Source organism: Spermophilus citellus, assembly GCF_964194105.1.
Source record: "Spermophilus citellus genome assembly, chromosome: 7".
NCBI lineage: Eukaryota > Metazoa > Chordata > Mammalia > Rodentia > Sciuridae > Spermophilus > Spermophilus citellus.
The window spans coordinates 35,664,053-35,685,069 of NC_138188.1; the positions used below are offsets into that span (position 1 = coordinate 35,664,053).

Here is a 21,017-nt window from a genome sequence, read left to right on the forward strand (position 1 = left end):
AGGAAGTGACATTGACACCTAAGTTCAGACTGGAAGGATGAATGAAATTAGCCAAGGGACCATATGAAGAAGGGGATAAGAAATGTTGAGTGAGTGAGAGAGAGAGAGAGAGACACTACATTGTAATTAGATCTGCCAAAGAGGGGGAAATATGGTGATTATTGTCTCTTTTGGTTTTATCCCTTTCATAGAAGTGACCTACTAGCATCCCTTTATAATAATAACTGAATAGAATTTATTTGCTGGGCATGAAAATTCCCCCCCCCCCCCCGCCGCCAATTAGCATAGATATATTTTCTTACCAGAGCCAAAAAATTCTTTTTTCCTTAGACATTACTTCATTTTTATTAATAAGTGTTCTCTTCAGCTTGCATTTAGTCTTTGACCACTGGCTGCCTCTTCATGTCTTTTTTTTTTTTTTTTTTTTGTAAATTAAGAGAACTGGAAAATTGGTTTTGGAATGGTTTTTGTTTGCTTTGTCTATAAAAACATTTACTTTAGCACAGTTGCCAATGTTTGAAATGGTCTCATAGGTAATATGGAGACAAATACCTCATTTCTGCTTAGTTTTGGAAGAATGGAGAGGAAACTGGGAAAATATTAAGGTGGGGAGTTCTGTAATAGGGTACCCAGAATGGCACCTGGCACAAAGTAGACTCTTAAGTAGATAGTTAGATGATTGCGCTGCATTTAGTGAAGGCTGAACACAGTAGAGAAGGGAAAATGACAAAAGTAAATGAATAGCCGCAGAGTTAAGATCTATAAGCTGATGAATTGAAACTAAGCCTGTGAGAAGGAAACAGAGGCATCCACAAGGAGGCAGGAGCCTGGATGTGAAACCTTTCCCAAACTACAATTTACTAACTGAACTGAGGCTTTGATATTTTACCATTCTATAATCATATGTCAGAACTTGGTAAAAACTTCAGTAAACTTCATTTGGTTTAGTAACAAAATAAAAAAATTATTGTTATATATCTCTTATAAACCATATAGAAACCTGAGGGATAGTTTACAGAGAGGGATATCTCAGCCTGTGTAAGACCTATAAGCAGATACTGAGAACAAGTAATTTCAGTGTTTGGCTCAAGGCTTGTAAAAGTGCTGTTCAGAAACTTGTGGGGAGAATCTACTTTCAGCACCTCCCTTGTCATAGCAGTATTTTTCTATAGTAATTGAAGAAGGTAAATGTAAAGAAGGATCGTTACCACCACCACCACAACCCCACCATGCTGGGGATTGAATCCGGGCCTTGCACATGCTAGACAGATGTTCCACCCCTGGGCTGTATTCCCAGCCCATCACCAGAGTTTTACATGCCAGTGAATATATCTGGTGTTGTAAATATGTATTTATTTTCTATATGTATTTATTTTATATATATATATATATATATATATATATATATATATATATATATATATATATATTAGTTGTAGTTGTACACGTATCTTTATTTTTATGTGGTGCTGAGTATCAAACCCAGGGCCTCACACGCGCTAGGTGAGCATTCTACCGTTGAGCCACAACCCCAGCTCCAGTTATTTATTTTTTTAAAGTAACTTTTCCCCTCAGGTTTTCCACAAGATTTATGTTTTGCTAACAGTACAACTTCTTGAGATTGTAACTTTTAAGGTTGTCAGAAAATTTCTACGTATTATAGAGCTCTACTAGCCAGAAGAGGAAAAGTAAAAAGAGATGTTGAATCAGTGTTTAGGAACTTATTGGGATGTAAAAGAAATGGTTGAGCTAAAAACTTCAATGCTACCAATGATCTTAATATTTGCATACCTAACTTCCCTGTATTAGAAATATTTTTTAAAATATTTATTTTTTAGCTGTAGTTGGACATGATACCTTTATTTCACTTATTTATTTTCATGTGGTGCTGAGGATCAAACCGAGAGTCTCGCATGTGCGAGGCAAGCGCTCTACCGCTAAGCCACAACCCTAATCCCTTATTAGAAATATTTTATAATGCCTCTTGTTCTCTCTTGAAATTAAGTTCACAGATATATAACCTGCTTACATACATAATTCCAAAATAATATAATGCCTCATCTGCTTACAATATAAAAAGAGAAAAGAAAGATATAATTTATAATGTTGCGATATGTAAATGCTTTGGTCTAACTGCAGTAGGAGGTAATATGGATGCAAGAACCACAATGTAAACTGATTATGGATATGTGGTATTGACTGATACAAATGCCACTGAACTGGTGATCTGATTTTTCCATAGTGATAAAAAGCACATCTTTCTTTTTTTTGTCAGGAGAAGCACAATACTGAAAAATTCAGTTTTCTTTTAAACTACGCAAAGATGCTTTTTATCTGTTTCTAAAACCATTTCCTGCCTTTCTTATACACTTCTAAAAACTGGTTGGGGGCGATAATGCCTCCCTGCCCACTTTGAGAACTCCTGCTGTATATTAAGATAGCAGTGCTGTCCAATCAGGGAAGTATTTTTAAAACATTAGTAGTTCTGGGTTTGTTTTGAGCTGTACATTTTTTCTCAACATGTCCTTTGGAACCAATCATCAATTTGTGAGCTAATTGATAGAAGTCCTCTTATTATGAAGTAGAGTTTTACTTGTGGGGAAGGAAATAAAGAGTTCTTTGTATCTAAACCAAAAAATACTGGTGAATATGTTTAAGAAATATTACAATGGTTCTTAAAATATTTTAATCTTACAAGACAGTTGGCTGGTTAAGCAAAATAGTAACAATGTACTATGTTGTTTCTGTCCAATTTAAAAGTAAAGTGTGTTACACTAGTAGCGGAAAGAACAGGAAATGGAAGTACACTTGCAAGGCTCTTAAAACAAGTGCACTTTAAGATTATGATAAATTGATGAATTGGAAATTCTAAAATGGCCACTAGAAAACCAATAAAATGGTGCCCCAAGCCATATATGCTGAAGTTGTCCTGTATTCCTTTATGGGCAAAGGACTGGAGCCTTTTTTAGAAGAACCCAACTCTGCTTGTATTGGAGGTCTTAGCCAGTATGCAGGATATCTCCCACTTTCCACTCTACTCTTCTATTTTATAGTTCCCATGGTCACTTAGCATCTCTCAGTCCCTTTTCTTTAGTAGTCCAGGTGAAAAAGGGTCAATGCTTTGACTTTGTCACTGATTTCTGTACTTGCCAGCCCAACTTGTTGCATGATAAAGTGGAATGAATTAATCTTTGATGTTTATATTTCTCTGTGATATCTCAACATACTTCATACCTTTTTCTCTTCCCCTGAATTCAGAGACATGAAAAATGCTGTAATTGGAAACAACAAGCAGAAAGCCAACCTCATTGTTTTAGGAGCTGTTCCAAGGTATGTTGGCTGTCTGTGCCCTTTCTGCCATTCATGCTAAATACATTCTTAATGTATTTCTTACTCTTAGGGACAAGACCCCTTTTTTCTGTATTGTCTTTTTTTAAAAAATGAATGCCTTGACATATGTAAACCATCTCTAAGAACCATCTCCAGAGAATGGAATAAGAAGTTAATATATTAATACTCTTTGGAAATTCAGAAAGATCATTAACCCTGCAGTGTAAGAAATTGTTGGATGGATCCATAGGACTGTATACCTGCCTGATAATTTCTTTTCCATCTCCTTAGAGTCCTCAAAGTTTTTGTGTGAGTGGATAATTTATTAGAATTTTCAAGACATTTTTGAATTAAAGAGAGGGGGAAAAAACTCTGCTTGGTTTTTTTAAATTAATTTTTTTGTTGGTATATTATATATAATATACATGCACATAACATTAATTTGATCAATCTCATTCCCCAGTACCTTCCCTTTCCTTCCTCTCCAGCCTTATTCCAGCTTGCCCCACTCTGCTAATCTCCTTCTATTATTGTTGTTTCAATTAGCACATTATTATAGTATATATAAATGGAATTCATTGTGGTATATTCATATATGGCATAGCATTATTTAGTAGATTTTGTTCCTCAGTACTTCTCCACACCCTCTTCTCCCTTCTTCTCTAGCCTCTTCCTCTACATTGTTGGTCTCCCTTTTATTTTCTTGAGATTCCTTTTTTTTTTTTTTTTTTATGGAATTCCCCCCATCTTCCACATATGAGAGAAAACATTCAACCCTTGACATTCTGATCTGGCTTATTCTACTTAGCATGGTGTTCCACAGTTCTATCCATCCATTTACCAGTATATGACATAATTTCATTCTCATGACTGAGTAAAATTCCATTGTGTGTACATACTACATTTTCTTTATCCATTAGTCTTATTGATGAACACCTAGGCTGTTTTCATAACTTGGTTATTGTGAATTGTGCTGCTATAAACATTGGTATGCATGTATCCCTATAGTATACTGATTTTAGTACTTTTGGATAAATATCAAGGAGTGAGATAGCCAGGTCATATGGTGGTTCCATTCCTGGTCTTTTGATTATATTGATTTACAGTCCCATCAATAACATATAAGTGTACCATTTTCTTCTTATCCTTGCCAGCATTTATTATTATTTTTATTCTAACTGGAGTGAGATAAAATCTCAGTGAAGTTTTGATATGCATTTTCCTGATTGCTAAAGAGGTTGAACATTTTTTTTCATACATTTGTTAGCCATTTATATTTCTTCTTTTGAGAAATGTCCATTTATTCATTTGCCGATTTATTGATTGAGTTATTGGATTTTTTTTCCTTTTGGAGTTTTTTTTTAGTTCTTTATATATTGGATATTAATTATCTGTTGGAAGAGTAGCTGGCAAAGATTTTCTCTCATTCTATAGGTTCTCTCTTCTTAATTGTTTCTTTTGCTCTGCAGAAGCTTTTTAACTTGATGCCACACACTTATTCTTGGTGTTATTTCTTGAGCTTTAGTATCTTATTGAGGAAGTTGGTGCCTGTGCCATTATATCATACTGTTGACCCTGTTTTCTTCTAGCAGTTTCAGACCAGAGTCTAATTCCTAAGTGTTTGATCCCTGAGTTGACTTTTGTACAGGGTGAAAGATAGAGATCCAGTTTCATTCTTCTACATAAGAATATCCAGTTTTCCCAGCACCATTTATTTAAAAGGCTGTCTTTTCTGTAACATGTTTTTGGCAGCTTTGTCAAGAATCAGATGATTCTATCTATGTAGAATTGTCTCTGCATGATTTTTAATCCTGCTTTTTTTTTAAAAAAAATCTGATTTTGAGAATTTGTTGTTTCTTGAGTTATCATAGGAAGTTAGATTTTTCTGACGACCTTTTCTTTTAGGCAGGCAGTGACATTTATATAACTTTCTTTATGCTTTTGCTACTTAGAACCAAGGTTTTTTTTTTTCTCAAAAATTGTTACACATTTTGAAAAATATTTTTATTTTTTAATACAGGATTAATGGTTTTAATGTGTTTGACCTCACTGACCAGTAGCCATTCGTAGGATTTGTGTGCAGTATATCTAAATAGTGCTTTAGGGAGCATGAAATTAGAATGTAAAAGAGAAGATCCTAAGTGGTAGACCATTAGCGTTTGGGGATTACCTGTTTGGCGAGCTGGGCTAGAGTGGAATTTGGAGGATTTCCTCAATCCCCACATGGGAGAATTGAAGAGAAGAAAGCTTTCCTTGTTTGAAAAACTGCACAAAGATTATTCCCTGTATGTTAGACCTGTGCCATCTCAACACTATAGCTCTGGATTTCTGGTTTGAGTTTGTGATCCAGCATGTTTTGAAAAGACCAACCAGGGAATAGCAGATAACATGGACTATCACACTTGTTCTGCAGATACCACTTGTACACAACTCTCAGATTTACAGTTTGATAAACTCTGAGATCCTATGATAGTCCTGTTGTTCAAAATGAAGAAAATCTCTTCTAGATTTTTTTTTAGATGTTTCTTTGTTGAAGTAGCAGATAATATAAATAAATATTACCTAGAGAAATTCAAATAAGCCTAATCAACTCTAATTTTAGTATGTAGAATGTATCACATTCCTTTGTCACAATATTTTAATTTACTTTTGTTCTTTTAGTCTCTTTGTTTATCAAGTGCCTTCTTTTTAGATTGTTGTATTTGCTTCAGCAAGAAACGTCAAGCACAGAGCTGAAAACGGAATGTGCAGTGGTATTGGGAAGTCTTGCTATGGGTACTGAAAACAATGTCAAGTCTCTGCTGGACTGCCATATTATCCCTGCCTTACTACAAGGTATGCAGGGAGGACATTTCACACAAGAAAAGATTAGAATGAGTTTGCAGTGTTTTAAGTACTGGTTGAGAAGATGAATCTTACATGTAGTTTCTGTTAATAGGACTACTGTCCCCAGACCTGAAGTTCATTGAAGCTTGTCTCCGATGCCTACGTACCATCTTCACCAGTCCTGTCACTCCAGAGGAGCTACTGTATACAGTGAGTTTGGGATGTTTTGGGGTCATTGGTTATATTTCACTAAAGGCTATTTGCTTATCACTTCAGACTCATAGCTGTGATATACAAAAAGTCTCAAGAAGTATTTGAGTTCCTGATTATTTTCAAATATTAAATGTTCTAGGCTTTGTTTAAAAATGAACAATGGTAGAGCATTTGCCTATAATAAGCAAGGCTTTAGGTTCAATCCCCAGCACCACAAAACAGACAAATAAGAAGATAGCCTCAGATCCTAGAGGAATTTGCAAACTGTTAAAAATAAAAAAGATCAATTTTTATCTCTTTGCATATTAAGGGAATATATTTTATGCTAAATGAGTGATAGGGAGTTCTTCTCACTGTATGTTCTAGTTCAGGAAAGTAGGTTTTGTAGAGTAGCTACAATTTGTCCTGGGTCTTGAATAATAGATAATTTAGAGAATTGGAGAGGAAGGAGCCATTCTGGGAAGGATCTCTGTGAAGCAATTGCAGTATGTTGGGCAGAACAGTCTGATGTGGAGAGGGCATTGCTGTTAGTCTCAGCTGGAGAGAGAGACCAGAACCAGTTTGCAGGAGGCTTAGCTGACAGACCAGAATCAGAGCATACCCATAAGAGAATCCAAAGATGTTTAGAGTCAGTCAATGGTTTTTCAGAAGCCTCAGGGACTTATCAAGGGTTCTTTTTAATCTGTTGGTGGGACTTTCTTAATGAAAATTACCTAGGCCAGTGTTGTTGAAGCACTATCTACAATCTATAGTAAAAACATATTTTTCACTGCCTCAGTATACACATGTATAACTTTGTGTGTGTGTATGTATGTGTGGAATTCTGAGACAACTATCACAACACAGTTCCACAAATTTGATGTCCTCTGGTTTCTCTTTTGTTGTTTCTCATTAAAAACAAGTAATGCCATTTGTGGTTCTCAGAGTTCACAAAGAATCATTTGTTTGATCAGATACACAGAAATCAGAAATCTTATCCATATTCAAGATTTATAAGTATTTCAAGAATATAAATAAACAGGAGGCACAGGGAAAACAAGCATGGAAAGAGATGGTACAGGGCTTCATACTCCATCCTACATCAGACAGATACATACTCTTCTGGCTCGATGATACATAAGGTCTCTAAGTGAGCTTTGTGGGTCACTTCACAAAGTAAGAAGTGTATAAGTTATGAAACGTCTCAGTTTTATACCTTAGGGTTTATGTGACCTTCTTGAGAGACTTATGCCTCATAAGTCTAGATTGTTTACTACAGTAGTTCTCAAACATGAGCGAGTTCCAGATTACCTAGAGGATTTGTTAAATAGATTCTGGACCCCACCTCCAGAGTTTCTGAATAATAAGATGGATAGGGCCTCAGGGTTTGCCTTGCCTACAAGTTTCCAGGTAATTCAAATGCTGCTGCTTTTTGGACTGCTCTTTGTAGTAAGTGTCACAGTGTTTTTCTGGGTGTCATATTGTCATGTTTACAAAGAGATTAAGCCAATGACCTGTCTTCTCTACCCTAGAAATTTCTCACCCACCCCAGCCCTGGGGAAAGAGGGGGAGAAATTAATCCTAGCCAGCTGTTTTGACTCCTTCCTCACTCTCTAAACTGATTTATGTCCCACTAATGGATCATGGTGCAGTTTGGAAAATTCTCGTCTAGGTCAACTTAACTTTTTTACATGACAACAGTTAAGATACAGGTAGGTTAAATTTAGACAGTGAGATCATGGAAATTATGAAACATTTCAGTTTTATGCCTCAAAAGATTTTATACTTCAGAGTCAGTGGGGAATCTGTAAAAAGTGTCAGATGAGGGGAAGCAACAGAGAGCAGTACTTGAGTGTAGGTAGACCCAGCTGCTGTAGCAGCTCAAGTACTAAATAGGACTGTCTAGTCAGAAGAGGGCAGGATTTCTAGTTTGAAATCCTGTTTATGGATGTTCCTGCTTCCCTCTGTCCTGCCAGTGGAACTATTGTTTCCCCTTGCTCTGTTTGAAACTCCATTTTCTCTCTTCCTTTTCTTTCTCTGCATTTAGTACCTAACTTTCTCTGAGGTTTTCAGGTTTTGTGTTTTGTTTTTAAATTGCTGTTGACAACACAGAGATTATACTAACAAGCAGGGGAAAATATTCCATCTTAGGGAATGAACAGCCTGCTATTTTTCTTAGCTTTTATGTGTCTTGGCATTTTTTTCTTCGATGCCCTTTGTGTGAGGGTCTTCAAAATGTGGTCTGTTGATCAGCCTCTTTGGGGAGCTAGTTAAAATGCAAACTCTTAGATCCCAGTCCAAATCAGAATCTGAACGTGAAGAACAATCTCTGGGAATTTGCAGGCACATTTGTACTTGAGAAGCATAGCTTGAGGACTTGTGACAACATTGACTAGGAGACTTGAGCTAAGTCCATCTGTGTTTAAGGCCAAATTCTCTTTCAGTTTGTAATTCCTTTTGTATTAAAAATAGTTACTTGAAGAACCTGCAGCGGGTTGTTTGATTTTTCTTTTTTCCTATGTCACCATGTAAGTGTTAGTGAAGGTGATAGGCAGTGGGTTTTATGGTTGAAAAATTGCTAATCATATAAATTGTCTTGTACAGATTGCAAATAGCCAACTACAGTCATTATGCGAGATTATAGTTGTTACTGATGCTTACCATATATCTCAGATCAAAATGGTCAAATTTTATTTTATAATTCTTTCAAAATACTTCTTTATACTCTATATCTCATTAATCACCTCACATTTTGATTCCAGAAATGATTAGTCTTATTGTAATATATTATTTTATTATTAGGATATAGGATGTTTGTGAGAGAGCTGTTAAAAGGTTCCTGTCCTCATATGTATATAGTTTTCAAGGATGGGTATTGAAGTCCCTTTCCTTGTCCTTGACCTCAGCTGTTTTGATGGCCATGTTGTTTTTGTTTTGCTCTGTTCCTTCAAAAGAAACATGAATTATTGCCATTAGGATAAGAGGCTTAAACTATGTACCTGCTCATGTAAGTACTTTGTCAAATGTGTATACAGTGCCTAAGTTCCTTGTTGCTGTGCTCTCATTCCCATCCACTCCAGGATGCCACAGTGATACCACACCTCATGGCACTGCTGAGCAGGTCCCGCTACACCCAGGAGTATATCTGTCAGATCTTCTCACACTGCTGTAAAGTAAGGACCAGAAAAAATACTTTCTGTAATGTCAAATCTTACATGCCCTTAAAAGATGTGCCTTATTTGTATGTCCTCTCAGGATTTTATGTGTATATTTTATCCTTTTTTTTTTTTTTTTAACACAAAAGGCAGCATGTAGTGTATACTGCTTTACATCTTGCGTTTTTCACTTAACATATCTTGAAGGCTGTTCCATATCAGTACATGAGGAATTTCTCTGTTCCTTAAAAAAAAAAAAAAAAAAAAAAAAAAGGCTGCATAGCATTTTACTATGTAAATATACAGTAATTGAATTTAATTAGTCATCTGTTTTTAAGCATTTAGTTTGTTTCCAGTCTTAAGCACAAAGCAATGTTCCAACAAGTATTTTGGGTAGAAGACATTTTATAAGAAATGGAATTGCATCAAAGAATATGTACAAATTGTAATTTTGCCCATAAGGTCCTGTCTGGAGGTTGTAACTGGTATTACTACCAGCAGCATGAGATCATCTCTGTTTCCTTTCAACCTCAGTTTCTCATGTTGTTAGAAACAGTTTTTAGTGATCTCTTATAAGAAATAAGAATGATTCTTGTCTGCTCATGGTTAAGTGTGCTCTCTCCCCCATCCCTTTTTATAGTCATATTCAGGTAGGTATTTATGCAAGTATCCTGAGGTAAATAAGTATAACAGAGATAATTTCGTATAATTAGAAGAGCTTGTACATTGTAGCCATTAACACCCAGTTTTAAATTCCAGTTCTGATTTGTGATGACTGAGGGACAGTGAGTATGTTATTTGACATCGCTGAGCATTAGTTTCCTCATCATAGATTTTAGCAACCTTAGCATATGATCGTTGTCTTTCCGTGTTAAGTGGAGAATTTTTACCTTTTCACTTAAAAAAAGAGAAAAACACTTTATGGCTTCTCTTTGGCATATCTGAATTACCAGCCTTGCTATTCTTGCCAGATAAGAAATGAACAGGGTGGGATATGAGATAAAGAGCTCAGAGCTTCCATACCCTCTTCAGATACATCACCCTATAGGATCCTCCATATGTCTCATCTCCAGAAGCTCCAATTTCTCTGTGTAGCTTCCAAACCTAAATAGCTGGGTACTATGAAGTGCTACTTATTTTCCTTCATAGATTATATTTTGAGTGTACTCATTTTGGTAGCCATGGGTAATGATTTGAGAGTTTTCTTAATTTTAAGCAGTTTCTAATTCTCACCAAATAATTGGTTATCTTCTGAGGGAGGATTCTGTGTTTCAGGATAGCATTACCTGCCTTCCTATCATTTGTAATATAGATACCAAGTGAGGTAAGAAGGGCTAAGAGAAATGAACACCTACATTGCAAAGTGGAAAGATCACAAGTCTTTGCTGTTTTAGAACATCTCCCCCAAATAAATGAAAATTAGATCATTTGGTCCCAGAAAAAATACCTACATTAAAATCTAATCATTTAAACTTCTTCCCAAACCCTAGCTGATTATCACAGTCTCTTTACTTCTGTTTAAGGTACTTTGAAGTTAAGATTTTTGTCAAAAATTTTTGAGGTTTTGCTTCTTGATTCCTTTGACAATGTGTAGGTTAGCTCATAGAACCAGGGATATCAAACGGTGCCTCTTTTTGGTTTTTTTGTACCAGGAATTGAAACCACTGAGTCACATCCCCAGCCCTGTCCCCCAGCCTTTTTAAAAAATATCTTTATTTTGTTTACTTATTTATTTTTTAATGTGGTGCTGGGGATTGAACCCAGGTCGCTCATGTACGAGGCAAGCTCTCTACCACTGAGCCACAACCCCAGCCTCCCCAGCCCTTTTTTTATGTTTTATTTTGATATAGGATCTCCTTAAGTCCTTAGGCCTCACTAAGTTGCTGAGGTTGGTCTCAAACTTGCAATTCTCCTACCTCCTGAGTCGCTAGGATTACAGGTATGTGCACTCCCATGCCTGGCTCCTTCACCATTTGAGGTGGACAAAGGAATACTCTAAGAAAATGAAGTTTTGTTACAATTCATTTGCTAAAAATGAATTCAAACCAACAAGATATAGAATTTTCCAACAATAAAATGAAGTCTTGCCTTCCATGGCAGGTGAGTAGAGGATGATATTCTAGAACTCAGAGCCTTATTACCAACCTTTCAGCATCTGTTCCTACTCAAGAGAGCATGGTATCTATTAGTCATAACTACAGTGATTCCAGAAGGGTACTGAAATTTGGACCTGGAAAAATAACTACATATTATTTTGTTAAATTATAAGAAGTTTGAATAATGCCATTCCTGAAATTAAAACTCAGTTAGCCTTCAGGACTACTCATAGAGATTTCTCAAAACTTTTGGATTTGCTCATCTGAAATTTCCCAGCGCCATCTTAGCTGAAATCATAGATAAAGGAGTACCATTAAATCACTATACCTTTTATTAGACAGAAACTTCTCTTGAGGATAATAATTTACAGCCAGCCTGATGCCACTGATAGAACAGAAGATGTTATCAGAGAGATTCACCTTTAGTAAGCTTTTTTTAACCTGATAGTTATCATTTTCTACTGTAATTAAATTACCAAATTTAAGTATTCTGAGATATAACTAGACTTAAAGAAACATTGCCCTATTTATAAACCCAGCAAGAATAGTAATTGTTAAAATACAATATTAACTTTCTCCCTAATACACTAACAATGTATCTTTGAAAACAACTTATTTGATGGTCTATGTATTATCATTAATTTTACAAACCTCTTATTTTCATGTTATTTTTTTTAGTACCTAGATGCAAAATAACAAAATTTGTAATAAATACTTTCAAAGGGGCCTAGTTAGATACAAGTAAATGGGATAAGACATTACTAATTTTCACAGACTGGTATTGTATCAATTGGTACAGTTGGAGGGGAGACAGAAAAAGGGAGACTATGAAAGCTTTTATGTATATAAACTCATTATATAATAATTGTATCTTTGGAATTTTTTCCATGATTTATTAAGGATCAAAAAAGGCTAGAAATATTTGATAGAATTGTAACTTATAAATTGTTGCTACTTCCTTAGCAACAGATTTGCTCAGATTTCTAAGTCCTATTTTTTGGAGTTTAAAGCAGGGGCTTATGAATATCCAACCAGGTGAATGCTGCCTTGTTAACCACCACCTGTCTGCAGAGAGACTTGATAAGAACCAAAGAATAGCTACTCCTCTCCAGTTGTTTCTGCCACTAATTCCTTCCTTGTGATCATTTTTACCCAATCTTATACACAGTCTTGGAGAGGAGGAAGACCTTTGATGATACATAGTGGTTGCCATAATTGAGGCAGAGTATTTGAGGGATTAAAAAGTAAGGTATCTTAGCAGTAGGGAATTATTATGTAGAGTGAGAATTGTAAATGCTTGATCTTTTCACTGCCATTTGTAAATACAACTCTTTCAGTAAGGATATTTCAGAATTATTTAGATCTTAGAAAAAAGATACATGCACATGGGTATACTTTGAAGTGATATTGTAATAGTGAAAGACTGATATTCTAAATGTCCAACTAAGGGGTACTAGTTGAATAAAGTATGAGACTTTTATGCGATGAATAAAATGAGAAAACTGACGTGAGTGATCTCTGAGATATTTAGTAAAGGAAATAAAAGGTTTAGAGTAGTACATATAGTCTTCAACCATTTGTGTTAAAATGGGAGAAAGAATATACTTGTATATTTATAAAATGTCTAGAAGAATATAAAATAATATAATTAGGTCATTGCAAAGCACAGGAACCAGTTGGCTACATTGACCAATGAAGGACAAGAGGTCAAGGAAGCACCCTGTCTATATTTAGCCATTCTGATAAGCTCTGCCAGTGTTTAAACTGAGACCAATAGAACTTGACCATGCTGACATGTAAGCTGGGGCTAATTTAGATTCACCTTCATAATTGATTCTAGTTTCTAGATAAGAAAAAAAATGGGTCATATTCTTAGGAGAGTTTCATCATTATTTTTATATGAAATAAGCCAGAGACCCTTTTATTTCAATCCAGAGAGTGCTAGTAAAGCATTTAGAGCATTGTCCAGTCCACTGCACATACCCCTTAAGTAGGACCTATAATAACTCCTTGAGGTGGGAAGAAAGGGAGCTCACTTAAAATCTGTGCCCTGAGAATGGGATTTGCATGTGTAAACTATGAAATACTCTGTAATAATTTAAAATAAGAAATTAGGGGCTGGGGATATATCTCAGTTGGTAGAGTTCTTGCCTCACATGCACAAGGCCCTGGCTTTAATTCCCAGCACCACAAAAAAAAAAAAAAAAAAAAAAAAAAGAAAGAAAGAAAAAGAAAGAAAGAAATTAGAAAATGAATAGAAATTAAGAGAGATTGTTGAAGTTCCTTACTTTTTTTTTTAAGGACCTTTTTAATAGTGTATGAAATGTTTAGGGTATTGTTACCTATAAAGTAGAATACTTGTGTTATTTAGAAGTATGACTATTAATCCCACTTCAAATGATGTATGTTTTGACCCAAGAAAGAGTGAATTGACTACAAGATAGTTTTTAGTTGGCTAAATAATGGATTAGAGAAACTATTTCTAGAGCTTTTATTCTAGACCAATAACTGACTGTTGAACCTAGATAGATTTCCTACCTTTGGTGGTATGTTCTTCTCTTCTGAATAAGAATAAACATGCAGTACTATACCTGCCTTGGCTTTAATTGACTTTTAATTAATTGGTTGGAAGAGATTGGACGCAAATGATTGAATAAGAGTCATAGCAAAATTAAAGCTTTGTATTAACCTTTAGCTTCTTCCCCTTTGAAGATCTTCAGTACATTGTTTAATAGAAAACAAAGTGATGAAGCCAGGTGCCTGGCACAAGCCTGTATGTAATCCCAGCAGCTCAGGAGGCTGAGACAGGAGGATCGCAAGTTCAAAGCCAACCTCAGCAAAAGCAAGGCACTAAGCAACTCAATGAGACTCTGTCTCTAAATAAAATACAAAATAGGGCTGGGGATGTGGCTCAGTGGTTGACTCCCCCTGAGTTCAATCCTCGGTACTCTCCTACCCACCAAAAAAAAGAAAACAGTGAATGAAAAACAAAATACCATTTTTTTCCTATCTCTTCACCTTCCTACTCTAAGAAGTAATCATTTTCAAAAAAGAAATGAGAAACAGAAACCAAAACACGTTCACTTCTTAATTATGGAGTATTGTGTTTCTTCTCATTATAGCATTGCTGAAACCTCCCTGATGTATTATCGTAGATTAGGTTCTTGGAATTAGTTTTAGAGTTTCCCCTGAGTAGCTCTTCAGCCCTAAGTTGTAAGAATGGCCATGCCCTTGTCTCTTATGGGCATAGGGTGAGGGTGTACACATGAAATATAGAATTCATAGTGGCTCTGTGGTGATATTGCTATGTAATCATTGTGAAGGTCCTCTGCTGGGACAGCTTCTCTGTCCCTTTCCTTATTTCTGGAAGTTAAGAGAGCAACAGTTCTCAAACTGGAATGAGGTAAGACGTGGCAGCCCCTTGCAGGAATAAAACCTGTCTGCCTTCCTTTTGGGGGTTGAGTTTACAAGCAGAGGGTAACTAAGAAATCTATAGTGTTGTGGATGTGGTTTTCAACATTTATTAAATGAGATTTTGTTGGAATGAATCACTACTCTTAATTTATTATTATGTTCTCTGTTTTTACAGGGTCCAGATCATCAAACAATTTTATTTAACCATGGTGCAGTTCAGAATATTGCTCACCTACTAACCTCACTCTCCTACAAAGTAAGATGTTAAAAATTGTGACCGGATTTTTAACTTGTTTTTGGTTTATAGAAAGAGGTCCACATATTTTATTGTTTCTTTAATAGATGTTGTAATCAGGAGTAGTATTTTATCAGTAAAATGTTTTAGGGAATTATGTTACCTCTAGAATGTTCTTTCATTATAGGGGGAAAAAATGTTGCCCTTGCATCTCAAATTTTCCAGGCTATGGTTGTGCCATGAGTCACTGTTGATTTTTTGCCTGTTCAGTAGTATTTCAGATCTTTCCTGGGCAGCTTCCATGCTAAAGCTGCTCTTGAAATGCTGCTTTAAAATGTGTAGAAACAATGGCTGGCTAGTTCAGGAAAGACTTTGGAATTCACAGTTGAATAACTCAAACTTATAGCCTCTACTCCCATATATCTCAATATGTGTAATGTGTTCTGTTTTGTATTTTGAGTTAAAAAGTCAAGAATTTTCAGACTTACTAATTAAATTTTCCTTACTATCTTTTGTATATAGCTAACAGTTTCATAGTATATTATCAAGCATTGAGTTAAAAGTTAGGCCATTTGTTGTTGGCCAGTTAGCAAACTGTGGCAAATATTAGGATATTGTTGGTATTGTGAGACATCAGAGCTGGGTATGGCAGAACAAGAAGCAGTCATTTTTGTCCTGTATCTCTTTGTAGTGACCCTAGTCTGCTATTTTGGTTCTTAGCTTTATTTCAGGTAGGGCCTGCTAATGGGTATGTTTTCCCTACCCTAGACATCATCCAAGGTTTGGTCTTGGGGAAGAGCTCACAAGGATAGGAATGGGGAATGGAGTAGCTTGAAACTAGCCAGCGGCAGGAGAAGGAAATATCTACCGAAACTGCTTCCTCTGTCCTGTGCCACATAGAAGCTGAACTCAGTCAGCACGTGCATATCAATAAAATGTTGTTTGGGTCGCTATTTATTGTCTCTTTGTTATTCTCTGGTTTCATTTATTCCCCAGCTCTTCCTCCATTTCTTGTCTTTTCTGCATTAGACTTGCCTATTATGTCAAATTTTAAAACTTATCAGTTGTGGAAGGGCAAAATGGTAACATTACCTTTTGCTAAGGTTTGTTCCATTGTTAAGAGTGTTGTGACATCTTCTGGGGTCCACCTATGGGGACGTGCTAGTGGTGTAGAGCGTTGTCCCATGAAGGACATTTCTTCACACTCCACCTGTGTGTCATGTGGGTGCCTTCCAACCTCATAAAAAGGTTATGTGTAGACTCAGGTTCAGAAGTGAGGATGACATCTCCTAGTGAAAACTAAAGGAGACAGTGAAAATTAACAGCTCTCATAGGAACCCTTTCATATTGTAAAACGAGAGTGAGCTCTTGATATCAAGCCCAGTAACCTGGTTTTGAGGAAGAATAGCACAATTCCTAGGTATTTTAAAGTGAAACTAGTCCTTCTCAAACTTCTATTGTAACGCTGTTTCCTCTCCTTCTGTTCTCTTGGCCCTGTTTTCATCCCATACACATTTATAAGAGTACTCTTTCTTTTTGTCTTCCCTTTAGTTCTCTGGTTTATAGTCAGAGAAGAAATGTCCCATGTGTTGGTTACATTCCCATTGTCTTAACCAACACTATACTTTGTACAATGTTCTTTTAGATTTGATTAGGAATCTGTCTTGTTCACTTTTAATTTCTGCTACTTCTTCACTTTTTTTTTTTCTATCACTGCAAAGTTAATTTTAACTTTTTATAACAAACTTGAACTTTTACTGTACTCTTCAGACAGGTGTTACTTTTATTCTCTGAATAAAAGTACTTTAGTACTTTAAGCAGAATTAAATGGTTATTTCTTCAGAGGTTCTGAGACATTCAAATAATATTTGAAAAATTAAAATAAATGCATTTTCTTGTCTAATTTTATAGGTTCGAATGCAAGCACTGAAATGCTTCTCAGTTTTAGCTTTTGAAAACCCCCAGGTATCGATGACCCTGGTAAATGGTAGGCTGGAAATTTCAGTGGCACCTACATGATTCAATTTGTCAATTTTGTAGATTTAAAGAATTTCATTAATACTTGTTTATTTTTTTTTATTTCTAGTGTTGGTTGATGGAGAATTGTTACCACAGATATTTGTGAAGATGTTACAGAGGGATAAGCCTATTGAGATGCAGCTTACATCAGCAAAATGGTAAAGGTCAAAACAATGACAGTACTTTTATCAATATCTTAGAGAATTTTTGAATGACCTAATTTGCTCACTTCCAGCTGCCATCTTATTTTGGGATATTGAAATTAGATAGTCATTGGGCTTTCTCACGTTTTCTTAAATGGATATAAGTTTTTATACTTAGTTTATTACTATTAGTATGTAGAACAAGAACTCTTGTATCCAAGAATATCTATACAAAATTACTTTGTTATTCTCAACTTATAGTCCTTGTATGCCAGCTGAAATAATACAGAATTATATCAAAATTAACCAACACATATTACAATAAGCATGAAGCCAAAAAAAAAAAAAAAAAAAGAGAGAGAAATATGGAAAGAGAAGTTGAATTATCAGTACATTAGCAGATATGTTGAGCACCTGTTGTGCAGAATTTACCTCAATAAATCATTCATGCATCATGAATTTTATTTTATTTGTATTGTGCTTTGTTTGCTTGCTTTTTGTCTTAACTGCAAAATTAGTGTTTGCCTCTTTGTTAGTAAGGTAATGTTCTCTTATAAATAGTTTAAAAAAATAATATGGTAACAAACCTCTCAGTAATAACAGCTACAAGGAGTTTGAGCCTTCTACAGTAGAAAAGAATTTTACTCATTTGTTTATAGTGTTTTTAAAAAATATTTTTTATTTATACATGGACACAATATCTTTATTTTGTTTGTTTATTTTTACGTAGTGCTGAGGATCGAATCCGGTGCCTCACATTTTCGAGGCAATCGCTCTGCCACTGAGCCACAACCCCAGCCCTGTTTATAGTTTTGTAAAAGCCAAGTATGGAATGTTTTCAGTCCATACTCCCTCCACCAGCTTACTAAAGGACTGTAACTCAAAAAGGAAATTCATTAATATAAGTTTCTGAAATAATGTTCAGTGTCTGCATATGGAATACAAATTAATTTTTTATTTTTATTCAAAGCCATATATAATTATGAAGATAAATTGATTTTCAATAGAACCATTGATGAGTTCCCAAAGCCACTGCTGGTTACCTCTAAATAATTCATTTTTTTTTTTTTAATTATTGTTGGTCGTTCAAAACATTACAAAGTTCTTAATATATCATATTTCACAATTTGATTCAAGTGGGTTATGAACTCCCATTTTTACCCCGTATACCGATTGCTGTATCACATCAGTTACACTTCCATTGATTTACATAAATAATTCATTTCTGATGGATAGCTGTATAATTTAAATACCTCTTCTGTGATATTTCTTCTGCTTTTGGAGTTGTAATATCCCAACTTAACTTCATCTAAGCTATCTTAAGATACTTTGTTAATCTTATATTTTATTAATATTTTTCAAATGTAAAAAGTATGGAGAAAATAATAAAGAACCCACACATGCCCAGTTTTCTTAAAAATGTGCATTCATTAGGCTGTTTATTTTTAAAACAATTTTGTAGGGTTTTTTCCTAAATATCTGACTGACTGTATGTATCTGTTAGTTTTCTTTGATGAAAAAATTAAATTGAACCACATAAAAGAATGTCAAAGTGTTCTCTCTCAAAATAAATGATAGTATTTATTTTCTTGTGTGTTTTTTTGTTCAAAGAAATCTTAAAGGCAAATAATTTTTTCTTTTACCATTGTAAATCTCAAGCAAAAACTTACTTTCTATTATTTTATTCCAGTTTAACTTACATGTGTAGAGCTGGAGCGATTCGGACAGATGACAACTGTATTGTATTAAAAGTAAGCTAACCAACTCTTTCTAAAAACGTTTGAATATTATGTGATCCTATAAGTGTTAATATGAATGTTATTTGTTTCTTTTTACATATTTATCATTGTAGTAGTGTACATAAGAAAATAATATTAAATGCCATGTTTTCTTTTCTGTGGGAAGCCATGTAGCTTTTAAAACTTGGTTTAAAGAAATTTGGAACATCACAGTGAAATAATTCTTCCCGTGGCACAACTCCTCCCACCTATTTTGTGGTAATTAAGAGCATATGGAAATTGTAAAAAGTAGGTAAAATTCAGGTGAAATAGGGAATGTATTTTAGTCCTTGGTTTTCATTAAATTTGCAGTATAATTTGCCATTCCTAGAGGTATAGACTTTCTATCATTCTGGTAGCCAGTAGCCATTCCTATAGATATAGACTTTCTATCACTCTGGTAGCCAGTAATCAATAGCATAAGAGATCAGTCCTGAAAGTCCTAATTAAGACCTGAATTCTGGTTTTAGCATCTCCACCACTGACTGGTTTGATCTCCCTTATTCTTTTGTTGCCTCGGACTCTCAATTATGAAAATGGAGGTGATAATTCCTGCTCATTTGTCTCAGAGTTATTGTGAGGATAACAATATATTAAATACAGTAAAATGTCTTATTTGCTATAAAGAACAAAACAGGTATAAACAGAGTGTCATTTTATGAATGTAACATCTTTTATTACCATTATTCAAAAGGTGAACCCAAGGATAAAGGAGCATTAAGAAGATTAATGTTTGCTTTAGTCTTCTGGGAAGAGAGTCAGCTAATTTTATGTGTGCTGAGGCTTTCTGTACTGTTTTTTTTTTTTTTTTCCTCTTACCCTTATTTTCTTTCTCATTGGTAAAAATAGGTTTAGTAGCATTACCTTCATGTAGTAATTGGAAGCATTAAATAGAATGAACTGTGATTTTTTAGTACAGATAAATAGTAACTAGTAATGTTGGAAAAAGAAGAATGGCACCTTCTCAGAAGCCTAGGCTTGAATTGTAAAGCCAGAAGTAGACAAATATGAAATCAATAGTGAACAATAAAATGCTGAATTCTGTGGTAAAAATATGATAGGATCATAGAAAACAGTAAAGCACAGTAGATGGTAGCTGTTGAGGAAGACTTCATGTCATTATAACATTTCCATTTCTGCTTCTACATTATCCATCAAATTGGATGCATAAGCCTTAAGAGTAGTAAACACATAGAACATTTCTGTTGAGATTCTAAGGTAGACAAATTACTAAGACCGGTGCCAAGATTTCTGAAGGACCTTAGAAGTAAAATTGAACTAGTTGATAATACAGTTATTCCAAAAGTTCTTGGGAAAACCTAATGATTGTGATTGTTGCCATTCACTTACATTTTTAGGAGAAATGGTGGGATCTGAGAAAGATAAGATCACTGAATTTTTAAAGCCATATTTTGTTTTTACAGTTATAGATCTTAATCCCCAAAGCAAAAATAAAAGCCATTCCAGCCATGTTACTCACTAAGGAAAGAATTACGTGCTTTTTGTAAGGCAAAAGTCATTCCTGATTAAACTGCTGCATTTCTTTTAGGTAAAATAAATACATACATGGGGCAGAACCCTCAGGCATGATTTGTAAAGGGTTCTTAAATATCTTGATAAAGTTGTTCAATAGAGTTTGTCTCGTCACAAAAGCAAATTAGAGTTTCTAATAAGTTGCATTGTATTAGAATGTAGTGTGCCAACACAAATGATTAATCTGCACTCAGTTTTGTTTGGTTTTGCATTTTGAAAAATCTTTTATTCTCTGAAAGTCAGTGAAGGAAATACTTGGTCACAAGCATGACTCCCAGTGAAAACCATTGAGTTAA

The 21,017-nt window shown here is 34.9% G+C and overlaps 1 protein-coding gene across 5 annotated transcripts in view; it reads left to right on the plus strand.

The window, feature by feature from the left end:
• The window catches only part of ARMC8 (armadillo repeat containing 8), a 102,487-nt gene that overhangs the window by 31,937 nt on the left and 49,533 nt on the right, over positions 1-21,017 (plus strand). For all 5 annotated transcript variants that reach the window (XR_014022927.1, XM_081301013.1, XM_081301014.1 and 2 more), the window contains 8 exons: positions 3,259-3,330; positions 6,023-6,165; positions 6,269-6,366; positions 9,429-9,521; positions 15,189-15,269; positions 17,160-17,235; positions 17,335-17,425; positions 19,101-19,161. Coding sequence is in view for 4 of the 5 variants with exons in the window: in XM_081301011.1 (XP_081157137.1) it covers positions 3,259-3,330; positions 6,023-6,165; positions 6,269-6,366; positions 9,429-9,521; positions 15,189-15,269; positions 17,160-17,235; positions 17,335-17,425; positions 19,101-19,161 (715 nt within the window). In the remaining variant the exon portion in view is untranslated. The remainder of the gene's footprint in view (positions 1-3,258; positions 3,331-6,022; positions 6,166-6,268; positions 6,367-9,428; positions 9,522-15,188; positions 15,270-17,159; positions 17,236-17,334; positions 17,426-19,100; positions 19,162-21,017) is intronic.